This window comes from Paroedura picta, chromosome 13 (genome assembly GCF_049243985.1).
Source record: "Paroedura picta isolate Pp20150507F chromosome 13, Ppicta_v3.0, whole genome shotgun sequence".
NCBI classification, from domain to species: Eukaryota; Metazoa; Chordata; class Lepidosauria; order Squamata; family Gekkonidae; genus Paroedura; species Paroedura picta.
The window spans coordinates 17,096,349-17,122,302 of NC_135381.1; the positions used below are offsets into that span (position 1 = coordinate 17,096,349).

Genomic DNA, 25,954 nt, shown 5'->3' on the forward strand with positions numbered 1-25,954 from the left:
ACACATTATATATAGCCTGCGGAAGGGGACCACGAAGGTTTTTCATTAACTTGTAGGCACTGCCGGGTGATATAAAAAGGGGAGCAGCCGAGGAGCAAGAGGCACAGTCAGCAGGATGGACACCACGGCATCAACCACGACAGCCCCTGCCCCTTCCGGCAAATCCATCGCCATCAATAATGCCGCGGACATCTCAGTGATTGTTGTGTATTTCATAGTTGTCTTGGCCGTGGGTCTTTGGGTAGGTTATATTTTTTCCTCCTTTTCTGCCAGCCTAGGTGCCAGGGTCCAGATGCAGAAAGCCCAGGATGAGAGGCTGCTTCTGTGGGAATTTGGATGTGGAAAGGGACAGGTGCATTGAGGGTGTTGAGAGCATATGATTCCCTGACAGGGGGCCAAGGGCCAGAATCCGGTTCAGACAGGAACAAGGAGCAGGCTAGAGGGGACCTGGAGTGAGGACTTTTGAGAGAGGGGGGAGTCAGAGTACCTTTACTGGCATACGAATGGCAAAGCATAAAACTAAAACTTCAAACCTTTCCAGTTACGGATTCCATAATGGAAAGGTTTTCATTTAAGATTGCCAGCAAAGACTTAGCTGCTTTTATAATTATTGCTGAGTCCTTCACACACTCAGCGGTGGGGATATTAGGAGCGGAGGCTGCAGCCGGTGCAAGGAGAGGAGCATTAACGCTTCGGTGCCAAGACTGGCACGGGGGCAATGATAAGAACAGGAGGGAGAGGGAGGTACACAGAAGAGATGGAAGGAAAGAGACTGTCTGGAGCATGGAGGCTGGTATTGATGCGACCTTCTCAGTGGTCCTGACAGGCTAGATGAAAAAAATGTGAAGCTCTGTCAGCTAAAGAATTTAGCACGAGACAAAAGGCTGAGGAGAGCAGGGTCACCTCCAGGATAGGTCAGGGTGTTTTGCTACCCAAGCAGCTGAGAGCTGCGTGGTATGGGAGCTCCTCAACGCCTTTGCAATGTCTTGATGTTGAACAGCTGGGTCTAAGATTTCCTGGTAATACAGTGAAAAAATGTGAAGCCTCTATCCCTGGGAAGGCAGGAACAAAGAGAGAATAAGGGAGATATGAAGACAGGGCTTGGTATCTCATGTGTGTATGGGGATGGGGCTCCAGGGATTCTCAGGCTTGCCCTTTTTGTTTCATAAACTCTTCGCTTTTGATATCAGGTGGGAAGGTTTGAGATTATTTAGCAGTGAGGCCAAAAATACTCTGCACATGTTCAGTGGCACTCTCTTCGTTCTCCTTTGTGCATATGTTTTAGTGGAAATGGCATGGGTGGCATTAGTGCCCAGCTACCTAGGGAAGGGGACTCAGCAGGGCAAGCACACCTGCACGTAATAGTTGGGGATGAAGGAGGAAGTAGGGTTACCAACTCTGGTCTGCGAAATTCCTGAAGATTTGTGGGGTGAAGCCTGGAGATGGCAGAGTTTGGGGAAGGGAAGGACTTCAGTCAGGATATAGTGCCATTAGTCCATGCTCCAAAGCCGCCATTTTTCTCCAGGGAAATTGATCTCTGTAGTCTGGAAATCAGTTGTAATTCCAGGCTGCACTTGGAGGTTGGCAACTACAGGGGGAAAGAAGAAAGACACCAAACCCCTCAAGCTAATTTCTGCTACTTCTGTGAGAGTTGAGGGAATAGGAAGGGAGACACACCGGTGTGTGTGTGAGGGGGAAGAGGGAATGGTGTAGCCCGATCCCATCAGAAGCTAAGCAGGGTTGGTCGGAAGACTGCCAAGAAAGCTTTGATGGAGGAAAGAAGGCACTAGGAAACCATCTCTGCTTCTCACTTGCCTTGAAAGCCCCTTGCTGAGGTCACCCTAAGTTAAGCTGCCCATCCGTCCCGACTTCCGTGGGACACTCACGCTTTTCAAGTCTTTGTCCCGGGTCTCGCCTGGATCCTTAAAAGTCTCCCTAGCCAGAGCCCCCTCCCTGCCTCTCTCCCTCCCTGCTTCCCGGCCAGCAGCGGTGCTCTGCCTTGGCTGGCCCTGTGGCTGGTCTGCACAGGTGTGCCAGGCAGAGGCCTGCCCTCAGCCCCTACCTGACCTTTACCGATGTCGCGCGGGCGCACAAGACGGGCTCATGGGAGAGGTGTGCAGGAGGTGAGGTGAACCCAGTCGGAGGGAGGGAGATCGCTGCCACCATGCTGTGGTGGCGGCGGCAGCAACACATCCCGCCTTACAGTCCCTTAATTCTGGTCACCTTACCCTACGTCAGCTGTCTGACCAGGCATGCGGCCAGAGGAGGAATCATGGAAGGGACCTCCAGGGTCATCTAGTCCAACCCTCTGCAGACTGCAGGAAATTTACAAGTACCGGCTGATCACAGTGACCCCAGTTCCATGCTCAGATGATGCCTCCCCCCAAAAAATCTCAGAATTCCTGGCCAGTCTGGCCTGGAGGAAATTTGCTTCCCAACCCCGAAGTGTTGATCGGCATTTCCCTGGGCATGCAAGAAAGGGTCGCAGGAGCCAAGCTCAGACACAATCCCTTTTCCCCAGCCATGTACAATCTGTCTAAACTCACAGAATCAGCTTCATCCTTCATGTGGAGATAGTGGAAGTCGGGCTGCTTAAATTACCAGAACCTGGTTAACGCAGGGACAATTCAGAGCTGCTTGGTACCAGCTTTTATTTCCTGCTCCTGAGCCCTTAAGGGAGATTTCACTGATGAAGAATTTTTCCAGCCTTCTCCCTGCTTCACCTGCCAGCCCACTCTTGAAAGCCCAGAAACAGAGCTGCTCACAGAAGGTCTGATTGGTGGCAGACAAGAGAGGGCTTGGGCAGGTGACACGAATGCATGGCCCTCTATATTCCCTAGGCTGCCTCATGCTGGAGCAATGAGTCCTGACCTCCATCTTTGCAGCTTTAAGTTCATTGGAGTTGCACAGAAGAGGAGGCAGGTTACAGTCTGGGCATGCCTAAACCAAACTCAGTACACCTGCTACCCTCAATGCCCCCCTCCCAATCTTCTGCTAAATGGAATCACACATCTAGCACTCTGTACCTGTCTTCTTCCTGCTTAAAATCTCCACTAGTTACTGGGCCTCCTCCTAAATGCCTTCAACAAAATCAGAGTCCAGTGGCACCTTTAAGATCAATAAAGATTTGAATAAATCTTTGTTGGTCTTAAAGGTGCCACTGGACTCTGATTTTGTTGTGCTACTTCAGACCAACACGGCCACCCATTTGAATCTAAACTCCTTCAAGTAAGCATGGGAGGGGGGTATCTCCCATGTGTTCTTCTCTGCCACCACCAGGACTCCCAGAAATCTCTGCTCTTGTGCAGTTCCCAGTCATTACCGAAGAAAGATACCCCAAAAATTTCAATTTCATGTTGGTTGATGGAGAAAGAGTCCATTTCCCTCCATTGTAGGATGCAAACAACTTGCACTAGGAATGCAGGAACTGCCTAACCCAGGGGTCTTCAGAGTGCTGTCCAGGGACACCATAGCAACCTCTGACACCTTTCCTGGTACCCAAGTGTTATTAGATGGTGGGCATGGCTTGGTGGAGGTTCTGCCCAGCAATGCTCCTGACTGAGCATTGGATATCTGATTGGCTGTGCAGATTTTTAAAAATCTGAACAAGGCTCTTCACTGTGTGACAGAAGGTAATAGGCAGCAGCCATTTTGTAGCCAGCTCTGCTTTCAGTGTAGTCAATTTGTATCCTACACCCATCACAAAATATAAAAATTCCATAGGTGAGCGCAGGCTCAAAACAGTTGGGGAGATCCCGCCTAGCTGTAACAAGTAACTCACTTAACGTCTCTGTACCAAGCTATGATTTGTTCCTACTGGAATGTTGGAAAGGCCAAGTATGAGTGATGTCACTTTTCAGGAATAATATTATTAATGCTAGAATGTGGGATAGCTTTTTCCCCCTTTCAGAAGTCATGAGGACTAGGAACATGCTCTGTTGGTTGTTTTGGGTTTTGTTTTGTTTTTTAAAGAAATAAGCTTCTGTTACTGTGCAGTAAAACCACACTCTGCAGTTTGGTTCCAGGTGACTGATGAAGGGCTTGGTTATGCAGTCCCCTTCTGTGGTTGGGTTGCTGTGACTGCAAATTCTATCCACAGGGCATTTAAAGGACAGCAAACAGCCATTAATTCTGTACTAACAAATGTACTTTCCAATTCCAACAGATTTTTCCTGTTTTTCTTGTTCTCTGTGCTGCAGAATGATAAAATGTTTGCTTCGGAGTGTAACCTTTTAAGCCTTGCCCAAAGTAATCAGAAATGCTATTTTAAATATTTGTATCCCGCTTTCAATTAGAATTTCTCTTTTCGCTTTCTCTTGGCTTGAGATTAAACCACAAAAAAGCGTGATCTTAGGTTCCCATAAAGCAGCTTCAGAGAGACAATGTCTCTTCCTGTGAATGCCCGGAAATGTGTAGAATGGCGACATTAGGAGAAGGGCTGTAGCTTGAAGCTTTTAGGAGAAAAATCCTGGAATGTCTTCCTTGGAACCACTTAAAATACCTCCTAAGAAAGTGCCCCCCCTTCCCCTGTGAGAACCTGCTGGAGAACCTGGTGGCCAAAATCCCAGATGTATTTGTAAATGTCCAAACCTAGATATGTATTGCTTCACTTTTCAGATGCACACCAGTAATAGTCACCATTCCGCAGGGGATTTCTGGGAACTCTCAACATTTGCAACATCCATGCGAGAATGTCCACAGCTGCCCATTCACTGAAATATATTTATGGCTGAAACAGTCAGGGTAACAAAGAGAATAATGGAAACTGCTTTGGGTCCCAATGGCGGGGGCGGGATGGTAGAGTATTATTTTTGTTGTTGTTGTTGTTGGTGTTTATATCCTGCCACTCTCGAGATTGTCTCATGGCGGGTTACAATTAGATTAAAAAACACCACAGTAAAAACTAAAACGATTAAAACAATTAAAATTACTAAAATTTACCCGTTGGCAGAAAAGACCCTCACCCCCTTCCTTTCCACTCACCCCCCTCCCCAAGCACTTCAGGGAAAAATACTAGTGATGCCTGTCTTATCAGATGGAGCATAGTTGTTATAAATAGAGTGTATATGTATATGTATATGTATATGTATATGTATATGTATATGTATATGTATATGTATATGTATATGTATATGTATATGTATATGTATATGTATATGTATATGTATATGTATATGTATATGTATATGTATATGTATATGTATATGTATATGTCTGAAGCTGTCTGCCCATGAGGCTGGGAGTTCAATCCCAGCAGCCGGCTCAAGGTTGACTCAGCCTTCCATCCTTCCGATGTCGGTAAAATGAGTACCCAGCTTGCTGGGGGGTAAGCGGTAATGACTGGGGAAGGCACTGGCAAACCACCCCGTATTGAGTCTGCCATGAAAATGCTGGAGGGCATCACCCCAAGGGTCAGACGTGACTCGGTGCTTGCACGGGGGATACCTTTACCTTTATGTATATTTATATGTATATGAAAAGGGTATATTATGTTTGAGGCACTTTATGGTGTTGTTCAGAAAGGGCTGGCCTCCTCCTGAGTTGGCAGTGAACAGGGTCTCCAATCTGGGAACATTGAGAGCTAGATACTCCCTGGCACTAACCATGCTTTGAATATCCACTGTAAGGATCTTTCTAGACATGTGTTTCTTGCCCAAATATTTTCTGTTCAGACTCTTTCTTTCTAAAGGCAGTCTCATGGAATGGCTCGGTGTAAAAGTCATCATCTGTCTCTCCTGAGAATCGGGTGAATTAATATCATTTTCCCAGGCAGAAAAACCAACTTTTCCCCTTGCACATTTGTACATACTAGTAATATACAAACATATGGTTTAGAGACAGATTAATCTAATATAAATTCTTTCTTTGGTGGACAGCTCTCTAATCTCCTCCTGATTTCCCTCCCTTTTCTAGGCTATGTTTGCTACGAACCGTGGGACTGTGGGAGGTTTCTTCTTAGCAGGCCGAAGCATGGTTTGGTGGCCGGTGAGTTACATTCAAGAAATGTCAAATCTCTTCCTTATGTGTGTGCATCAGTTGCATTTGTTTTTCTCCCCAAAAAGTTTTTACTCACTGCTTCTGCAACTTTCCTAGAGAATAGGGTCCCTGGCTCAAGTCCCCATAAAGGTTCTTTTTAGCAGAAATGTAGCTTTTAGATGAGCAACAGAATACCATGGAAGATTAAAATGATTTTTAAATATTGTAATTTTTAATGTCTGGTTTATGTCCTTTTTGTGCAAAGGTCCCTATCACCTTCTTGGAGTCATGACAATGGTTGATTCCATTTTAGATCTCACTTCTGTTTTTTTTTGGGGGGGGGGATAGTTTAAAATTAAAACTGATAGGATGGGAGGTGGAAGGTTGGCACTAGAGTTGCAGTACTGTGGTGGGTTTAGACTGTTTTCCTCATGGCAAAAATGCCCCCTGAAAGTACGCTTTTCCCAGTGGGGGGTAGATAACCTAGAGGCTGCTTGATGGGTTAGACTGCACCCTGAAAGGGCAAAGAGGTTGCCCAAAAGAATGCATCATCATGAATACAAATCTTTAAGGGTGTTGCTAACATGGGTTGACTCCGAGGTGCCAACTCAGATGGGGCAAGACCCACTGAAATGAATCGAGACATTAACTCTGCCTTGGGAGTTACCAACATTAGGATTACAAAGAATAACAATGACATTTTAAGAAGCTCAGTGCTTGCTTTGTTAAAGGAAAGTGTATAAATCAAAATAGGTTGCAGAACTGGAATTTTTCTGCATTTAAGTCTAGGGGCTGCTGTAACAGAAAGTCTGTCTTGAACCGTCCAGGAAACAGTCAGAGCAGGAGGAGGGAACTGCTGAAAGAGTAGAGAACATGCAGTTAATCATTTCTTGGAAGAGCTTTCCTAATAACCTAGCATTAGCTGTAGAGATTAATTGAAGAGGAAATACTTAGGTAACTTTTTAGGAAGAGAGGCCTCACCTGGGAGGTTTCGGCTGGTCACAGTAATATGTCAATGAGAACAGCGGGGGGGGGGGGGGGGCGATTTCCCTGTTCCAGTAAGTGGCTCAACTGGAGGCTTTACAAGCCACTGCCTCTCATCTGGCTTGCTGGTCTAGAAACTGCATATGATTGTGCAGGGGTGAGAGATGCTGCAGAACTCTCCCTCCCTCCCTCCCTCTCTCTCAATTATGCGCCTTGAATGGATGCTTTCAGTATCTTTGCAGTCGTGCAGTTCTAATCCAAGACTGGTACAAAGGGCCGAATACCAGAAGATCCATATTCAGGCCCCACAACTAGTCAGCTAAGACCCCAGTGTAGACCCCTTTGCCAGTTCCAAACATGACCTCTGCTGTTTGTCCTCCGTGAGGTCCACACAAGGAGTTTCTCCTTAACTGGACTCCTTTGGGTGGGTTCTCTTGTCAAATCCTTTCTTAATGGCTGCCTTGTTACAACATAATTAATTGCCACAGAAACTCACGCAATATCCAAAACATGTAAGATTAGTCTTCTCTGGGAAGGAAATTCCCTGGCGCTCCTTCCAGCTGTGGCTCTTCCCTATTTGCGTTAAAAGGCAGGGAGGATGCAAGGGATCATTGACATAACAATGAGGAGGATAGACAGATGCTTTCATGAAAGGAAGGGCATGCGGCATTATTGTGCCAGCTTCCATTGCTTCAGTTCTCATGTGCAGAGCTGCCCTAATGGTTCAGTGTAGGATCCGGTAAGCGCTGATTGATCTAATTCTGGCTCTTGGAGTGTGTTTGCTGACAGCCAGGTGAAATATGAGGGCAGCATATCCATCCATGTGTTTAACCCAGATCTGTTCCCATCACAGAAGAAGAGTAGCAGTACTCCTGGGCCCATTCTGCACACGTAATGCATTTTCAATGCGCTTTGGCAGCTGGATTTTCCTGTGCAGAACAGGAAAATCTACTTCTAAAGTGAACTGAAAGTGCATTATCGACTGTGCAGAATAGGCCCTGGAATCTGGAACTATTTCCTCCCTCTGCAATGTATCCCCTCCACACTTCATCCCACCCAGCTCCAGGCATTTTTCTCTCCTTTTGAACTCCTATCTGTGCACCGTGCTTGGTTAGGAAAGCAAAGCTTGGAGCATGCATGTCCATTCCTTGGATGTCTATAACATTGCCTGTCCAGTCCTCAATGAGGTGATAAACCTGTGCGTGAGCTGTGCTACTTCAGAGAACAAGAATTCTCTAACATGTAAATAATTCCTTGCATGCAGAAAATATGTCCATGAAAAAGGGGCTTAGCTTAGTTCGTAACATGCTGGATTTCTAAGGTGCAGGGAATTTAGGGAGAGTACTGAAAACCAGGAGATTGGAATAGCTTCATATTAAGAAGAAGAGTTGGTGCTTATATGTCACTTTTCTCTCCCAGTAGGACTCTCAAAGCAGCTTCCAATCACCTTCCCTTTCCTCTCCCCATAACAGAGACACCCCATGAGATAGGTAAGGTTGAGAGAGCCCTGATATTACTGTTCGGTCAGAACAGCTTTATCAGTGCTGTGGTGAGCCCAAGGTCACCAAGCTGGCTGCATCTGGGGAAGCGGGGAATCAAACCTGGCTTGCCAGATCAGAAGTCCACACTCCTAACCACTACACCAAACTGGCTCTTGGATCGATTGCTAACCTAGCTGGTTTAGCAACTGGAGCATCGTGATATGGGGGAAGGGGGGGATATTGTTTCAGGGGAATCTGGCTGGCAAGATCCAGATCCTGTGTGGTTTATGGCACACTCATGATGAAGACAAGATTTTGAGTTTTGCTGACCAAAGCCTAGCACCAATTATTGTGGTGGGAGCTTCCATGGGTGGGAGTCTGATGCATCAGGTAACAAAAAGCTCATCAAAAATGTACATGCCTCAAGGCTTTATTACAGCAAAGATGATGAATCTGACCAAAGATTTCCTTCCTTTTTTGTGTCCAGATTGGCGCCTCTCTGTTTGCCAGCAACATCGGCAGCGGTCACTTTGTAGGCCTGGCTGGGACAGGGGCAGCTGCTGGGATTGCCATCGGAGGGTTTGAGTGGAACGTGAGTGCAACCGCCTTCATTTGCCTGCTGGGAAAACCGGGCTAGAAATCCCAGCCAGAAATACGTGTTTGGGTCTTCCCTCTGATTCCCCCCCCACTCCATAAGTGCCTTTTGCTGGGTAGGCAGTAGTTCTGGGGGGTGAGATGGGGAGTCCCTGGGGACCTCTAGCAGAAGATTCTTCTCCTTCCTTCCCAGGTTGTGCCTCTGGCCTTCCCACTGCAAGCAAAGGCATGCTCCTTGGCGGGTTTGTCATGCATGGGGAGTGACCTCTGCTAAAACTCCGTCTTCCATTCTCCACAGGCCCTGGTGATGGTGGTGATTCTCGGCTGGATATTTGTACCCATCTATATCAAGGCTGGAGTAAGTACACAAAGCAGAGAGCCAACTTCCTCATTCTGGGTTAATGTCTGTCTGGCCCCTTACTTTCTGTAAACACTTGGCAGAGAGAGAGAGAGAGAGAGAGAGAGAGAGAAGGCATTTGCTGAAAACAAGCAAGCACAGTTCCTTCCCATAAGACTATTGGCACAAACTCTTCATCCTCATCCCTAACTGAGGTACGCAGGCTAACCCAGCCCAGTTCTCTCCTTCCTGCTCACGACCAATGGAAAAGCTGGAATGGTGGCCAGGGGCAGGCCAAGAGATCCTGTGTGCTGTTGCTGCTGCAGTTTATTTAGCAACTCCAGCAACAAACTCCAACTACTGAACGGAGAAAAACAGGCAAACTCATGCACTTTTATACCTTTCAGGCAGCCCGCTGCTGCCTCTGATTGGCCCTAAGCAGAGCAATCTGGTTGGACCTTAACAGGTTCCTTTGATTGGTTAGTTCCTTAGCTGGCAGAAGCCCTCATTTGCATCAGTGGCCAAATGCCCACAGACATAACAATAAGCAAACAAGCAAAAACCAGCTGAGAACAGCTGGGACTTAATGCAGCCACTTGGCAGAAAATTTAGCCTGCAACACTTGCAGAACGGAAACACTCTTGCTTCAATGGGGTTGCCTAAAGGAGTGAGCAGATTCTGCAAAGAGTCCCCCTCCCCTTACTGACACCTCTATCTGCAAGCACCAGGAAGTTCTTTACAAACCAAGGAGTCCTTGTAGCCATCCCCAGGCCTCATCCAGTCCATTCATCTGGACATCCCTGCCCCTTATTACTTTCTTTAAAAAAAACTGATAATATAAGGTGACCAGATTTCAATATTGGTAAATGTTGAAATTCCTGGCAAATAGATGGGGAAGAAATGGATATAGTGACAGATTTTATTTTCCTGGGCTCCAAGATCACTGCAGATGGGGACTGCAGCAAAGAAATTAAAAGACGCTTGCTCCTGGGGAGGAAAGCTATGGCAAATCTAGACAGCATCCTAAAAAGCAGAGGCATCACCCTGCCAACAAAAGTGCGTTTAGTCAAGGCTATGGTCTTCCCAGTTGCAATGTATGGCTGTGAAAGTTGGACCATAAGGAGGGCTGAGCGTCAAAGAAATGAGGCTTTTGAACTCTGGTGCTGGAGAAGACTCTTGCGAGTCACTTGGACTGCAAGGCGAACAAACCGGTCAGTCCTAGAGGAGATCAGCCCTGACTGCTCCTTAGAAGGCCAGATCCTGAAGATGAAACTCAAATACTTTGGCCACCTCATGAGAAGGAAGGACTCCCTGGAGAAGAGCCTAATGCTGGGAGCAATTGAGGGTAAAAGAAGAAGGGGACGACAGAGAATGAGGTGGTTGGATGGAGTCACTGAAGCAGCAGGTGCAAACTTAAATGGACTCCGGGGAATGGTAGAGGACAGGAAGGCCTGGAGGATCATTGTCCATAGGGTTGCGATGGGTCGGACATGACTTCGCAACTAACAACAACAACAAAATGTTGAAATGCAGACACCATTGACCGGGGCGGGGGGCTGTTCTTGATTAAAATTTTGGTCTATATGGAGCGACGAAAAGTTTCATAGAACGCAAAAATAGTATTGTAATATATATACTTTTAATTTCAACACAAGTACAATTTGCCAGGTGCCACCAGATGTCCCTCCAAAAGTGGGACAATCTGGTCACCTTACTTTAGCAGCTGAGATGGGATTCAAACCTGAGACATGGTCCATGCTTTATCTGCCAAATTCATGTTGCTCCCAGCAAATAGCTGCCTACCTGCTGCCTCTCTGTTCTGTTCAAAACACGGTGCTCTTCCTCTCTTTCCAGGTGGTGACCATGCCAGAGTATCTGAGGAAGCGGTTTGGGGGGAAGCGGATCCAGATCTACCTCTCAATCCTTTCTCTGCTTCTTTACATCTTCACCAAAATCTCTGTGAGTCCAGCCTGTTCACTCCCTTCTAGCGCCTTCACTTCTCCACCCCATTGTGCTCCTGGAAAGGGGACAAAGGAACCTTTCCCTATGCTTTATCCCCCCCCCCATTCCTCTTCTGGGGATCAGGACCCCCTCCCCCCACTGACAGCTCTGAAAGTTTGCACAAGACACAGGTGGGCAACTGTTGGTGTGAAGAGGTTCAGGCTGGAAAGCCAACATGAGCTAGACAGTATTGCCCACAGCAAAACCCTAACTTGCCTGCCTGTCAGTGCAATTATTACTCAGAGAAAGCAAAGGTTAAAGAGATCTGCAGCACCTGGGATCTGTAAATTAAATTAACATGGCCCTTTCCAGTAGATACTTTTTGACTTTCTGCTCTAATTCTCTCCCCCTTCCCCACTGGCCTGAAATATACCATTTATCTGAGGTATAAAATCCAAAAAGCGGTTCCTTGCTCACTACCTAAGATAGGCATGATCCATTAGAAAGCTTTCTTACATTGGGCCCTACGGAAATACACACTAATCCCAACACACTATCAAAAGCTGTTGCTTTTCAATATTTGAAAAACCTGCCTTTGAAGGCTACTCTTTGCCCTTTTGTGTGGGAGCCCAAAGATAATCCTACAAATTAACCTAAGTGGCCTGGCCTTTTGCCCTCAGACTCCACCAAGCTGGCAATAACTGATCTCTATCAGAGTTACTAATTAAACACTAATGGGACCCTTCTTAGCAATGTGCTTCCCTTCCTGGGTAATGTTCTCTTCACTGTTGGGTGGGATTCTCTTCCCTTATGTTCAGTTACTCCATTCACTGTCCTGTCCTGAGTGGTAGCCCCAGACAGGCAGTAAATTTTTATTCCTAGGTAGTACATTTCTTGACTCCAAGGCAGTGCAAGTAGTCAGGTCCAGGTCATCTTGCTACCCTCCCCGCAACTAATTGTGCATCACAGAATCCCTTGCAGTGTTGCTCTCTAGAGCTGCTAGTAACTTTGCAAACTCTTTGCTGGTTTTGAAAAACTTTTTTCTCTCACCTTTCCACGACACTTGTGGCACAATGCAGCTACCAAAATGGAATTCGTAAATACAGTTTAAAATCAAAGCAACCTTCTATTTACCAGAGTGGTCATCAGGTGCTCAGAGGGGGTGAGAGGAGGAACATTTGAGGTTAGTAGAGTTATACAGGTAGAAAGGTTGAAGCTCCTCTCCCCTGCCCTGCCACAGTCCTGATCTGGAACCATCTATTCATCAATAAAAGCCACCTGGGAGGTCCATGCCAGATTTCACATCTCTGATGGTTTGGCATCGGAGGTTTCTTTGCTTTTCTGCATGTGGCTTCTCAGGTGATGTCTCCCCAAGACAAAGTTTAGTCCATTAAGAGATACGATAAGGCTTTAAAGAGGGCCATAAAAGGCACTTAATGAATATATATAATGCAAGCCATGGAACTAGCTCCTAGATTAGAAGGGCTTGGATGGCTTCTTAAGAAAATTGGCATTGTTCAGGAAGTAAGGTGACTCAGCTTGTTTTCTTGTAGGGTCACGTACAAGGTGAAGGGACAGGAGCTTGCTCTTACAATCAAAGAGAGAGAGAGAGATTATAGAACTAGAATGCTCAAGAACAGCCCAGGACATTTTATTTACTTATTTATATTTGTATTCATTAACCACCACTCCTGGACACAGCTGGCTCATGGCAGTTTACATAAAAATCTAAAAACCCCAATGCACATCCGCATGGTACCAGTGAAATGACTGGGGAACCTACGAATTCTAGGCACCACCGAGGGAGAAAGCTGGGATAGTTTTCAGGTGAAGGTAATCCTTTTTTACACTTGGTTTATGTGTTTCCTGAGAGCACCTGGGCTGGTCTCTCTTAGAACTGAAAGGCGGGCCTACTTGAACCTTGATCTGATCCAGCCAAGCAGTTCTTATGAAATTTGCCATGATATAGAGATAGTTTTCAATTGGCCTGCCAGACGATTTGTTTACGTGCAAGTCAGTCACCCATGCATTTCACCAGTCCTGTTTACAAAAACTATGCAGATTCTTTACCCCACCCTCCTTTCTCCACACATCAATATGTCACTGTCCAGTGGTCAGCAGGACTTACCATCCAAGGTGTGTTTATTCTGAAGCAAGTCACGCTGAATTCCATGTGGTGGTTCTTATGTAAATTTGCACAGGAGAGTCACAGCCTCTTTTTACCTTGCATCTCACATCCGTGTGTGAATCCAGACAGCCAGAGATGAATTGCTGCCATGTTCTACAGATGTGTAGGCTAGCACGTTGCTAAACATGCCACTTTTGTCTGTGTTTTAGGCAGATATATTTTCCGGAGCAATATTTATTCAGGTAGCCATGGGACTGAATATTTACGTGGCTATCATCATCTTGCTTACCATCACAGCCCTGTATACTATCACTGGTGAGTTCTCCCTTTCTGCACCTGAGTCTCCCATTAGCAGCCTTCTGTTATTAATTAAAATAAGCTGCAGTTCCTTTACCTGGGGGGGATGGCTGCCTCAGTGAGCCATCTCTGACTGTTCCCCTGCCTGAATTTTGTTGCATGTTGTGGACATCCTTGGTAAGCAAGGAAACATGCTGCTTCCAGAAGAAGAAGAAGAGTTGGTTCTTATATGCCGCTTTTCCCTACCCGAAGGAGGCTCAAAGCGGCTTACAGTCGCCTTCCCATTCCTCTCCCCACAACAGACACCCTGTGAGGTGGGTGAGGCTGAAAGAGCCCTGATATTACTGCTCGGTTAGAACAGCTCTATCAGTGCTGTGGCGAGCCCAAGGTCACCCAGCTGGTTGCATGTGGGGAAGCGCAGAATCGAACCCGGCATGCCAGATTAGAAGTCCGCGATCCTAACCACTACACCAAACTGGCTCTCCAGAGGGGAAAATAGAAGGGGGAAGGTCTCACAAAGAATTTGGAATACAGTCTCATCAATTTGATTTGTGCTTTCAGGAGGACTTGCGGCTGTCATCTATACGGACACTTTGCAAACCTTCATCATGTTGGTGGGGTCTATCATCTTGACAGCATTTGGTAAGCCTGAATAATCCTCCATCAAACCCAAGTCATACAGGCCAGAGAATCAGTGTTTCTTCAGCTGCAAATTTAGGATTCGGCTCTTGCATGGAGATTCCGAAAATTCAATGAAAAGAAAAAGAAACTGCAGACAAGCTGTGGATCGATATGTTCATTGGGACAAATAATCTGGGCAGTTGATTCATTTAATTTAAATCCTTCCTTTGAGTAAAAAAAAAAAAAAACCCTGACAAACAACTACAAAGGCAGCTTGGTAGGGACCCAATCACAAGCAATAATAAAATACATAAAACGCAATGAGATTATAATTTGCAAACACAAATCAAAACTAGCCAGCCACCAATAAGAACAGAACCACCCAGCAACAACATGCAGGATAACAACACGCCATTTTCAGTTCAGCCTGCATCCTGACAACGGAGGGTAATTTTACAACCCTTTTGGGTTTTAAGGTTGTACAGTCATAGCATCAGCACAACTGCTCCCTGGTTTGTGTGTATTATTGTGGTTCTAATGGGTAATTTTAATGCTTTTTAATGTACTGTATTTGTATTGAAATATTGTGAACCGCTGCAAGCTGGTTTCTGAGAGCGGCGGTCATACAAATCAAATAAATAATAATAATAATTATTATTATTATGCTTTGCAGCATTTAACGAAGTAGGAGGATATGACAGTTTCATGAAGAAATACATGGAAGCTATCCCAAGTAACATAACGATTGGAAATGAGTCTATTAATCCTAAATGCTACGAACCCCGCGCAGATTCCTTCCATATCTTCCGAAACCCCATCAGTGGTGATATGCCGTGGCCAGGACTCATCTTCGGCTTGAGTATCCTGGCTCTGTGGTACTGGTGCACGGATCAGGTAGTATAAAGGCTACTGCTCTGAAGTCAAAACATATTCTTAATGTATCTTCCCATTTGATTCCAGGACCATGCGTGGCTCTTTAATTGCCAATATACTCTCTTCTTAGTGACCAAGTGTTCTTCTGTGTCCTCAGGAAGCCATCACTGGCTATTATGCCAGAAAGTGCTCCAATGTTGTTTCCCCCCCCCCCATCTTTTCATATCCAAGATCTTCTCTTTAATAGGGAATTGGTAGAACTGTCACATCCAACATGCAACTTATGAATCTGTTGCATGAGCGGAAAAAAGGCCTATATATTTTGATACGGGCTCTAAAATAGGCTCCTTACTCGATGTGAAAAAGTCTCCTAAGCAAAGACACTTTTTAAAAAAATGGGTGATATATGTCTTTGTCAGTTCCCCTAAAGAAGATAGGCAAATTGTGTTAGGGAGTTACAAGTTAAACTAATATTATACCTTCTTGGCTTTGCCTTCAGGGGCGCTTGTACTCCTGAAGAAGAAGAAGAGTTGGTTTTTATAAGCCACTTTTCTCTACCGGAAGGAGTCTCAAAGCGGCTTACAGTCGCCTTCCCTTTCCTCTCCCCACAACAGACACCCTGTGAGGTGGGTGAGGCTGAGAGAGCCCTGGGGCTCTTCTGCATGATGTAAAAGCTTGTGACAACTCACTCAATACATCGTTGTTTATCACACCTCTGCATGGGTTACTTAATTTACATCGCAGACAGGTTTTATCTCTGCATGGTCAAACATGTCTTTTTTGCGTTTCTTCATCGTGGTATCTGAAACTTGTGTTACAGCGACTGATATTCCTGCTCTATCAGTGCTGTGGCGAGCCCAAGGTCACCCAGCTGGCTGCATTTGGGGGAGGAGCAGGGAATCAAACCCAGCTCGCCAGATTAGAAGTCAGCGCTCCTGATCACTACACCAAGCTGGCTCTCAGTTGTAGGAGGTGTATAATTTCTGCCCTTTTTTTAGCTTACTGACTTTGAGGTGTCTGTTGCAAAGTTGACTGTTTGGAGCCTCTGCAGCCCTCACTTCCCCTTGTATATCTTTCTGCCAGGTGATTGTCCAGCGATGCCTCTCGGGCAAGAACATGTCCCACGTCAAGGCTGGCTGCATCATGTGCGGCTACTTGAAACTGCTCCCCATGTTCCTGATGGTGATGCCTGGGATGATCAGTCGGATTCTGTACACAGGTGAGCTCTCACCCTAGCTCTCACCTGTCTACCAATGGATCGTCTCTCTCCACACTCAATTACGGGAGGGGAGGAATGGGGAGACTGAGGCTTTCCTTCCTCAAGGACCCCTTCTCTAGGCAATCCTGGGGAGGATCTCTTGGAGCTTCAAAGCATGTTGGGCCAGCCTGTTAACTTGGTCCTCTTTTCTCACTCCTTCAGATAAGGTGGCTTGTGTCGTGCCCGAAGTGTGCAAGGAGGTCTGTGACACAGAAGTTGGCTGTTCAAACATTGCTTATCCAACACTGGTGGTACAGCTGATGCCAAATGGTGAGACTCCAGCCAAAGTTGCGGTGTTGGGACAGTGGACTTGTGTTGTGGAACGGCAGAGGTAAACCTGGGTCTAAAAATAGCAGAGAAGTCATGCAGAGCCAAAGTCTGGTGGGGATCGAGACGGCTGCACATTAAAAAAAAAAGGCACCTGGGATTGTGGATTCATGGTTTGTTTTGGAGTCGGGAGGAGCTGTAAATAGGGTTGCCAGCCTCCAGGTGGTGGCTGGAGATCTCCTGCTATTGCAAATGTTCTCCAGACAACAGAGATCAGTTCGGCTGGAGCAAATGGCCATTTGAAAGGTGAACTCTATGGCATCACGACTTATTAAGTCCCTCTAGTCCCCAAACCCCACCCTCCTCAGGATCCACCCCAAAAATCTCTAGAAATTTCCCAACCTGGAGTTGGCAACTCTAGGCATGAATCTGATTTTCCCCTGTCTCCCCTCCAATGAAACCTGAAATGGGCCCCTACGTATAAGAGACTTGAAAGTCATAATAGTGTTTGTGTCTTTTGGGGAGCAAAGGTTGTTATGAGGTTGATGGGGAGCTGTGAAGGTGCTGAATCCCTCTGACATGCAAGCCTTGCTCACCTACGTTGGAATAAAAGAGAAGTGAGATTCTCTTCCCAACTGTTACATCTGCCCGTTCTTGGACCAGCCAGTGAGTTAGCCGTGTGGGATGCATTTTCTTACTAAATTATTTACTACCATCAGCTGTGTATTGAGCTTTTAGGATGTTGTTTTAATGGGGCTTGTTTTTAATGATGATTTGTTGTTGGGTCTGTATTATAAAATTGTAAACCGCCGCGAGCCAGTTCTCTGAGAGCAGCGGATATATAAATCCCAACATAAATAAATAAATAAAATAAACCACATGTCAAATTCTGTGCTGCTCACAGGTTGTTTAGCTACCTGCCTCCCCCCCCCCCACACACAGTGCTTTTAGACAGACAATATTTGCTTTTTTAAAAGCAGCATTAAAAAAAAAGATCCTGCCCTAAGCGTATTTGCCTCTGAAAGAAATCTGAGTTTCTTTCTTTCACAATGTTAGAGAAATAACAATCAAAACCTGGGCCCACACGGATTCCCATGCCCTTTTCCTTGTGAAGCTAGACCTAACCCTAATTGAAGATCCTTCATAACCACTTGAGGGGCAAAACGTGTTTGTTTAAACCCAGGGGAGCCACACTGCAGTAACTGGGGATGCTTGTGCCTCAGGGCCTGATTAAGGCCTACTAACCCCCTCAACCAGGGAAGGCTTAAGAGGCCCTATAGCATCACCTCCCACACACATGCTGTGAATAATTGTAGGGTCTGAGAAATATATTTAAAGGCCTCCTCAGAGTCTAAGGCTGTGTGCTATTGCTTACATAGTTTGCGCAAAAACCGAGCACTTCTCTGCCTTCATCACCCAGCTACATTTTTCAGCTGACGGTATTTGTAGGGTTGCCAGCTTCCAGGTCATGCCTGGAGATCTGCTATTACAACTGATCTTCCAGAGACAGAGATCAGTTAACCTGGAGACACTGCCACTTTGGATTTTACGGTGTTAGGCCCCAAACCCTGCCTTTATCGGCCTCCACCCCTCAAATCTCCAACTGTTTCTCAACTCGGAACTGGCAATGTTTTTGACTGTGGCTCAGCTCTTCACCTCCTTCCTCTGTCTTGCTTCTGTTTTAGGCTTGCGAGGTCTGATGCTGTCTGTTATGCTGGCCTCTCTCATGAGCTCCCTCACCTCCATCTTCAACAGCGCCAGCACACTGTTCACCATGGATATCTACACCAAAGTACGAAAGCAAGCGTCAGAAAGAGAACTCATGATAGTAGGCAGGTAAGGATGATGATGGAACAAGGGCTTGTCCTACGAGAAAAGCTTCCGAATGCCAGTGGTGTTGTAATGCCTCCTTGAGGAGATGTGGGCTCATTGCATGCACATTTTTCTGATCGCCCAGATGCCAAAATCCTGTTATCCACTAGAGTAGACCTTTGCTTTTATTCAACCATTGCAACAAATTTTCCCTTGAATAACATGGCTGCTTGCTAAACAAAGGCACAAAGGCATATGTTGGCTGTGCTACTGGATGGATCTTTCTATTTCCTGAAATATGTTACTATGCATTTAAAACATGCTTACAGATGTGGTCAATGTGAACTTGAGTATTTAACATGAGGCCAGGGCTGAATCTGCACTTAGTTTGTTTATTCCATTGTAGATCCTGCTGAATTCAGATCGATTTGAACTCGGGTCTTCCCCTATCCCTCCCTCCCCATTGAAACAGAAAGTGTTCTGCACGTGATCAAGGAAGTTCAGAGGGGGGGGAGCCAAGCGCAGCAGGAGCCTCTTTCTTTTCTTGAATGGGGTGGGGGGGGCAGAGGATTGGAGACAGCAGAGGAGGGGGAATAAATCCAAGAGGAAAATCTCTGCCGAGAGTGGTTAGCACTTCTGGAGCTTCTGCTGAGAGAAGTTAGGGCTTCCCCTTTAAGGGAAGCCTTGCAACTTGGGAACCAGGAAGCCTTTGAATGGACACCCTGGCCAATCAGGGCTTTGCTACAAAATTGGAAGCTCGGCAGCAAGTTAGTTTGGGGAAAAGCAGAGAGCTATACCTTTACTCATGCCGATTTTTCAAATATCGATGGCTATATCCACTCCAGGATATCACAGGGGAAAGGTAGGCTCACTCCAGATCAGTCATGCTTGCTGCAGATGAAAAATTTAAATCACCCAAAATCAAAATGGAAATTGCACTCAGTGTAGACGGCAGGGATTTAATAGCCCTGGGATTGGAATAAAAACTCAGTCCAGATTCAGCCCTTGTTAAACTGGTTTTGATTTCCAACTCTGTTGGTTCAGAGCATGGAAAAAGGTAAGAGAGGAAATGTCTTGCTCAGGAGGGAGGTCTAAACCTAACTTAAACGGAAGGGATAAGTTGGGTATTTGCTATGACATATGCTTTAATTGCTTTTGCAGGTTGTTCATCTTGGTTTTGATTGGCATCAGCATTGCCTGGGTCCCTGTGGTGCAGTCAGCTCAAAACGGGCAGCTCTTTGACTACATCCAGTCCATTACCAGCTACCTGGGCCCACCAATATCAGCTGTCTTCTTTCTGGCTATCTTCTGCAAGAGGGTCAATGAACAAGTAAGCATGATGTGCCATGGCAACACGTCCAGGGACCCGAGGAAGGGCAGATAGCTCCCAAGTCTCCAGCTTGAGAGCAACACATGGCAGGACCCCAGGGAGACTAGCAAGAGACTGGTGAAACTGAGCAGCATGCTGAAATTAGCAGAGGGGGGAGAAAAGCCAAGATAGAGTCATAAAGGCCACTGAGCCTCAGCTACCCCTTCTCTGTAGAGCTTTTTAGAATGCTCTCCATTGGAAACAGGAATCATGAGGATGTGTAATTCCCCATCCCTGGGCATTGTCCCGAATAGTGGCCTAGTATAATAGGATCATAGAGTTGGAAGGGACCTCCAGGGTCATCTACTCCAACCCCCTGCAGAATGCAAGAAATCCACAACTACCAGCCTACCCACAGTGACCCAAATTCCATGCCCCCCCCCAGTCTGGCCTGGAGGAAATTATGAGGCCAACATAATTTCTCTGAGGCAAGGAATCAATGGAGGAGGTTTGAACAGTGGCAGATTTCACTGCCACAAGTTCCTCATTAGACAGAGGAATGGGATATCACTAATCGACTCAGTTTTAGAACCATTATGTTTGTCCCCCACATTATTTACCATCTTTATGTCACCTTTTGCCCAGTTGGTCCAGGGATTTGGACTTGGGTCCCATCAATATCCAGATGAGCTGCCTGAAACTCAACCCCTCCAAAATGGAGATCCTGTGGCTGGGTAGGAAAGGACCAGGAGAAGAACTACAGCTGCCCTCCCTAGACAGCGTGCAACTGGTAGTTGCACAAACCGTTAGGAGTTAGGGTGTGATTTTTGATGCCTCCCTATCTATGGAGGCTCAAGTCACCAGAGTAGCACAGTTGGTGCTCTACCACCTCTGCCAAGCAAAGTTCTCTACCTGGCCCTGGAACAGCTGGCTACAATGATTCATGCAATGGTCACCTTCAGGTTAGATTATTTTAACTCGCTTTACATGGGCCTGCCCTTGTCCCTGACCCGGAAATTGTAACTAGTTCAGAATGCAGCAGCATGGGTCCTCACTAGGAGACCTTGGAGGGCCCATATCCAGCTGCACTGGATTCCAGTTGAATTCTGGATCAGGTTCAAGATATAGGTACTAAGGTAATCCATGGTCTGGGCCCAACATACCTGAGGAACTACCTAATTAGCTATACCCCCCCCCCCAAGAGCGTTCTGCTCTGCCAGTGCAAACCAGCTGGTGATCCCTGGCCCAAGAGATGTACATCATGATTGAAGAAAGGGCTTCAGAGGAGGCCTGGCAACAAATGAACAGCAGCCAAAGCTCTGACTACAGTTTGGTGTCTCCTGCAGGGTGCCTTCTGGGGCCTAGTAATTGGTCTCTTGATTGGTCTCTCTCGAATGATCACCGAGTTTGCCTATGGAACTAGCAGCTGTATGAAGTCCAGCAATTGCCCGGATATCATATGTAAAGTTCACTACCTCTACTTTGCCATTATCCTTTTTGCCATCTGCATTGTCATCATTTTGACCGTCTCGTTCTTGACCAAGCCCATCGATGAGGTCCATGTAAGTAGTCACTCCTGCTCCTCACCTGACCTACATTCTTGCTCCTCAAGGTACTGGCAATGTGTGAGATGCACTTAAAGTAGTAATTTACATTAGGCGTAACACATTGCAATCCTGTGCTAACGGGGGATCAGTTCCAAGGTCCTGTTTCGTATCCTTAGTGCATGACATGAGGAAAGCAAGAGACTCCTTTCCTTTTGGGATCTGCAGCACTGTTCTAGTTTTGAGCATCCAGAGCAAAAAGGATTACCTTCCACTCCAATCTCACTGTTGAACTTAAGAGGTAATGGAAGTCCACCTGGGGAGAAGGCTGGATGTGTGTGGATGGAGATCGAGGTTCAAATCTTTGGGCCATTTCGCACGGCTTCAAAATAGCACAATGGTTGCTAATTGAAAACGCTACTAATTTGCCTTAACGCACGACGTCGCAGACAATCTGCAACACTCCTGAAACCAATCAGCAAAAAGCGCTTCGTTGTAGCGCTTTGAGGGGAATCCAGAAAAGTGGATTCACCCTCCGGATAGCGATACACTCCTGCAACCAATCTGCAACACTAGCGCTAAAGACCTGTGCGTTACCATTATTGCGGGTTCTTCAAAGTCCCTCCTCCTGAGCCTGTCCTCCAAACTTCCGGCGAAGCGATCGCCATTTTTTTTTCTCCGAGCGAGCGGGGATAAACGCACCAGCGAGCCTCTTTCTGTTTAGAGGCTTCCCTGGCTTCAGTCCTTCACCTTTAGTCACTAAGCACAAACCACATAAAAGCCCGTTTGCTGAAATAAAGTCCCTTTATTTTTTACACATTAATTCAGCCGAAAATCGGGCCCGTGAGAGGGGGGGGGATTTTTTTTTTATCACTCGAGGCAGCGTGCCAACGATCATACAATCAAACGACAGCTCACATTAGGCAGCTGGATGGGTCTCTCCGTTGCAACGAATCTACCTAGATTCGTTGCTATGGGTCTGTTTTTTTAAAAAAAAAACCTTTCTTAAAGGGAAAGGGGCTGTTTGGGAGCATGCTAACGGCTGCCCATTGGCTGCTTGACGGCCAGGGGCGGGACGAGCTTGGCAATAGCGCTTCCTTTCTAGCGATTTCTGCCGAGACCGGAAGCCTGTGGGAAACGCTAAAAAACGCAACTGATTCCACTACAAAGGCAGGTATGCATAACGACGAATTCCACTATTTTAAATGGCGATTTTTCATTCCGCAAACAATTTGCAACAAAGATCCCCGTGCGTAAAGGCCCTTTGTTTAACCATAGAGCTTCTCTGATTGATTCTATCTTAGCTTGGCATATTGGGCAGGACTGTTGTGAAGACAAATGGATGAAGTGCAGTTCTTTGTGCAATGAGAAGCAGGCTCAAAATTACAAAGAACTGATCCTTATGGACCCCTTGCTAACCTCCGAGTACAAAAATGGGCAGAATAGATACATTTGGCCACCTTTTCTGGCTTCAGAGCTTTTGTGCTTGAGCTACAAGGCTCATCTCTTAGTGGGCTCAAGTTCCCCCAGTGCTTGGGATCCCCAAACATTTCCCGATCAGGTCTCATCCCCCAAAGTTTACCTCTGTGCTCTTGTTTTATGCAATGGCAGCTCTACCGTCTTTGCTGGACCTTGCGCAACAGGACGGAGGAACGCATCGACCTGGACACAGATGATACGATAAAACTAGAGGAGACTGACCTTGGCGATGAAACTGGTACTTCCAGGTTTAATATTTGGCAATAAGTGTTACTGAAAATGTGGGTCTGGTCAGGTCATCCACAACTGGCCATCGTTTGTCCTGTGCAGTACAGGGAAATGTACAGACCAGGATAAGGGGCACTGGCAGCTCCTGCAAGCTGTGGAAGAAGAGGCTGGGAAATGGTGATGGGGGGAAAAGGGACAGTTATTTATTACTATTACTATTACTATTACTATTACTATTACTATTACTATTACTATTACTATTACTATTACTAGTAATAGTAATAGTAATAGTAATAGTAATAGTAATAGTAATAGTAATATATATTGTATGGTATGTGTGTTGTATAGCCAGGAGATCCTAGGATTGGTTTGCCCTTGCCTGCCTCTGTGTCATGACCTTGGGGTTCCTTGGAGATCTCCCATCCAATATGAACCAGGGCCGACCTTGCTGAGCTTCCAGGATTTTATGGGATTGTGCTTGCCTGGATTATCCAGTTCAAGGCAAGGGACAGCTAAAGTGGCTTGAGGGTTAGATGTGGCTCACTTCACAGGAGTGGTTCCTACAAGGGGAGGATTTAAAAACATATCTCAGAGATCACCCACTGGCACCGATCTCAACATCTGGGGCAAATTTGGTAGATCTTGCTCAGATAAAACATTTGCAGGGATTTGGGCAGAAGTTGAAAGACATTTAAAATATCTTGGGTTTTTAAAAACCTACCTGTTGTCATGGTTTTTAAGTCTTTTAATGGGAGTTTTAATGGGGTTTTAAGACACTGTAACCCGCCACGAGCCATTTGGGAGTGGCGGGAAATAAATCGAAATAATAGTAATAGCAATAGCAATAGCAATAGCAATAGCAATAGCAATAGCAATAGCAATAGCAATAGTAATAGTAATAGTACCCCAGTTCCTCTGGTCCCACTGTAATTATTCTCATACCCAACCACCTCATTGTGTATCAACCCATGGCTATTGTATCCCATGGCTTTGAAATGAAGAACATTGTGAGATCCAACCCATGTAATATATCCTCACAGCAACCCTGTGAGTGAGGATAGGCTGGCCCAAGGTCACCTGGCAAAATGTCATGGCTTGTGTGAGGATTCGAACCCAGGTCTCCCAGATACTAGCCCAACTACTATACCACAGGTTCACAACAGTCTTGAACTGGCCTAATAATTATTCCCCATTCCCCACAAAAACCATCATTTTGTAAAAAGTGACTACAGATCTCTAGCAGAGAATTCTCAGCACCCCTCACCAAATTTAACTCCCAGGATTCCTCGGGGGAAGCCACTGTTATAAAACCAATGCACTGACTCTCAGAATGACCTATCAAAGGGAATGATGAGCATGGCACCTTTCTTAAACCCTCCTCCAGCTAGATCCTGAACAGAATGATGCATAACAAGGTGCCTTTGCTGCTTGGATGGGCACCTCTTTCAGGTTCTGCATTTTTGGTCTAACGGAAAGTCTCTCTGTCGCAGCCCCTGACAAAGAAGTGAGCTGTTTCAGGAGGGCCTTCAACTGGTTTTGTGGCTTGGATGACCAGAAAGGGCCAAAGCTGAGTAAAGAGGAAGAGGCAGCCCTGCAGATGAAATTGACCGACACGACTGAGTCCCCCTTCTGGAAGCGAGTGGGCAACATCAATGGCATCATCCTGCTGAGTGTGGCCGTGTTCTGCCATGCGTATTTTGCATAGGCACCTATGCTCCAGGGTGCTATTTTAACATGGTCTCACTCGCTCACTGAAATTGCATTGTGAAACCATAGTGATGTCGTTGTTGAACCTATTAACTTATTTGTTTCTATTGAACTGATCAATATGGTTTAATCGCGTCAATGAATTGGAATTTTAAAAATCAGTGGGCTAAAGGGAGACCTCGACAGGGAGACCACAAAGCCTCCACAAACCTATGTCATCATGAGACTCTCTTCTAAATGGAATCATACAGCATCTCGGATTCTGCATGCAAGGAAATGGGGTGGGCCACCAGAACCACATCAGTGACACTCAAGTGTTTGATGATCTGGTTTGAATGTATTTTTTTGATACGAAGTGTGATTTTTTAAAAAAAAATGCTGCTTATTATAATGCCTGAATGTTGGGGGAATTTGTTCTCTTCTCTCCTAAGTGTTTTGTGAAGAAAGCAGAAGGTGAATGTGATTGTCTGGCAAATGCAGACTGCCCAGTGACGTTGCCCGTATTCATCTGAAGGCAGAAGCTCTTAGTTATTTTGCTTCCTCCCTTCCTTTTTGCTTCATGTTCAGCATTGTCCTTTCCCTGCGCAGTATTGCCCCCCTCCCTCCACCACTTGTTTCTTGGCCTGCAATGTGAACCGCAAGCATCTGCACGGGATGTTGGTTGCCAGTGCAATTTCCGTGGGCCTGAAACACGTTTGGAGGTGAGTTTTCTCTGACAACGAAGTCTGTTGATGACTGGCCCTGCCTTTGTACAGTGAAGTTGCTGGGCATCTGTGTGGAAATACAAGACCTTTATTTTTGAAAAAGAATAGTTTTTGTTGTTTGTTGGAAAAACAAAACCTCTCCCCGCATGCAGGGCAAAGCTAGCATTCAGCATCTTGTGCCCTGAGTGAACCCAGATTTATGGCCCTCTACAGCCTCTTGTGGCGCAGAGTGGTAAGCAGCAGAAATGCTGTCTGAAGCTGGCTGTCCACGAGGTTGGGAGTTCGATCCCAGCAGCCGGCTCAAAGTTGACTCAGCCTTCCATCCTTCCGAGGTCAGTAAACTGAGTACCCAGCTTGCTGGGGGGTAAACGGTAATGACTGGGGAAGGGAATAGCAAACCACCCTGTATTGAGT

General features: G+C 46.1%; 1 protein-coding gene across 1 annotated transcript; it reads left to right on the top strand.

Annotated features, from left to right (window-relative positions):
* Nucleotides 1-92: 92 nt before the first annotated feature.
* On the top strand, nucleotides 93-25,645 carry SLC5A1 (solute carrier family 5 member 1). Its single transcript, XM_077309137.1, has 15 exons — nucleotides 93-241; nucleotides 5,914-5,985; nucleotides 8,929-9,033; nucleotides 9,334-9,393; nucleotides 11,227-11,331; nucleotides 13,651-13,756; nucleotides 14,300-14,380; nucleotides 15,033-15,253; nucleotides 16,316-16,451; nucleotides 16,653-16,760; nucleotides 18,443-18,593; nucleotides 19,731-19,899; nucleotides 21,225-21,440; nucleotides 23,034-23,139; nucleotides 24,620-25,645. The coding sequence occupies exons 1-15, from the start codon at nucleotides 116-118 to the stop codon at nucleotides 24,832-24,834; spliced, it is 1,977 nt and encodes a 658-aa protein (XP_077165252.1). The 5' UTR covers nucleotides 93-115; the 3' UTR covers nucleotides 24,835-25,645.
* Nucleotides 25,646-25,954: the final 309 nt, after the last annotated feature.

What these genes read in the sequence shown, in the direction of transcription:
- SLC5A1 (XM_077309137.1), top strand. Translation starts at nt 116, where the DNA reads ATGGACACCACGGCATCAACCACGACAGCCCCTGCCCCTTCCGGCAAA. An exon ending in GAAGCATGGTTTGGTGGCCG is followed by an intron (nt 5,986 to 8,928) that starts GTGAGTTACATT and finishes TTTTGTGTCCAG; the next exon opens with ATTGGCGCCTCTCTGTTTGC. An exon ending in ACATCTTCACCAAAATCTCT is followed by an intron (nt 11,332 to 13,650) that starts GTGAGTCCAGCC and finishes TCTGTGTTTTAG; the next exon opens with GCAGATATATTTTCCGGAGC.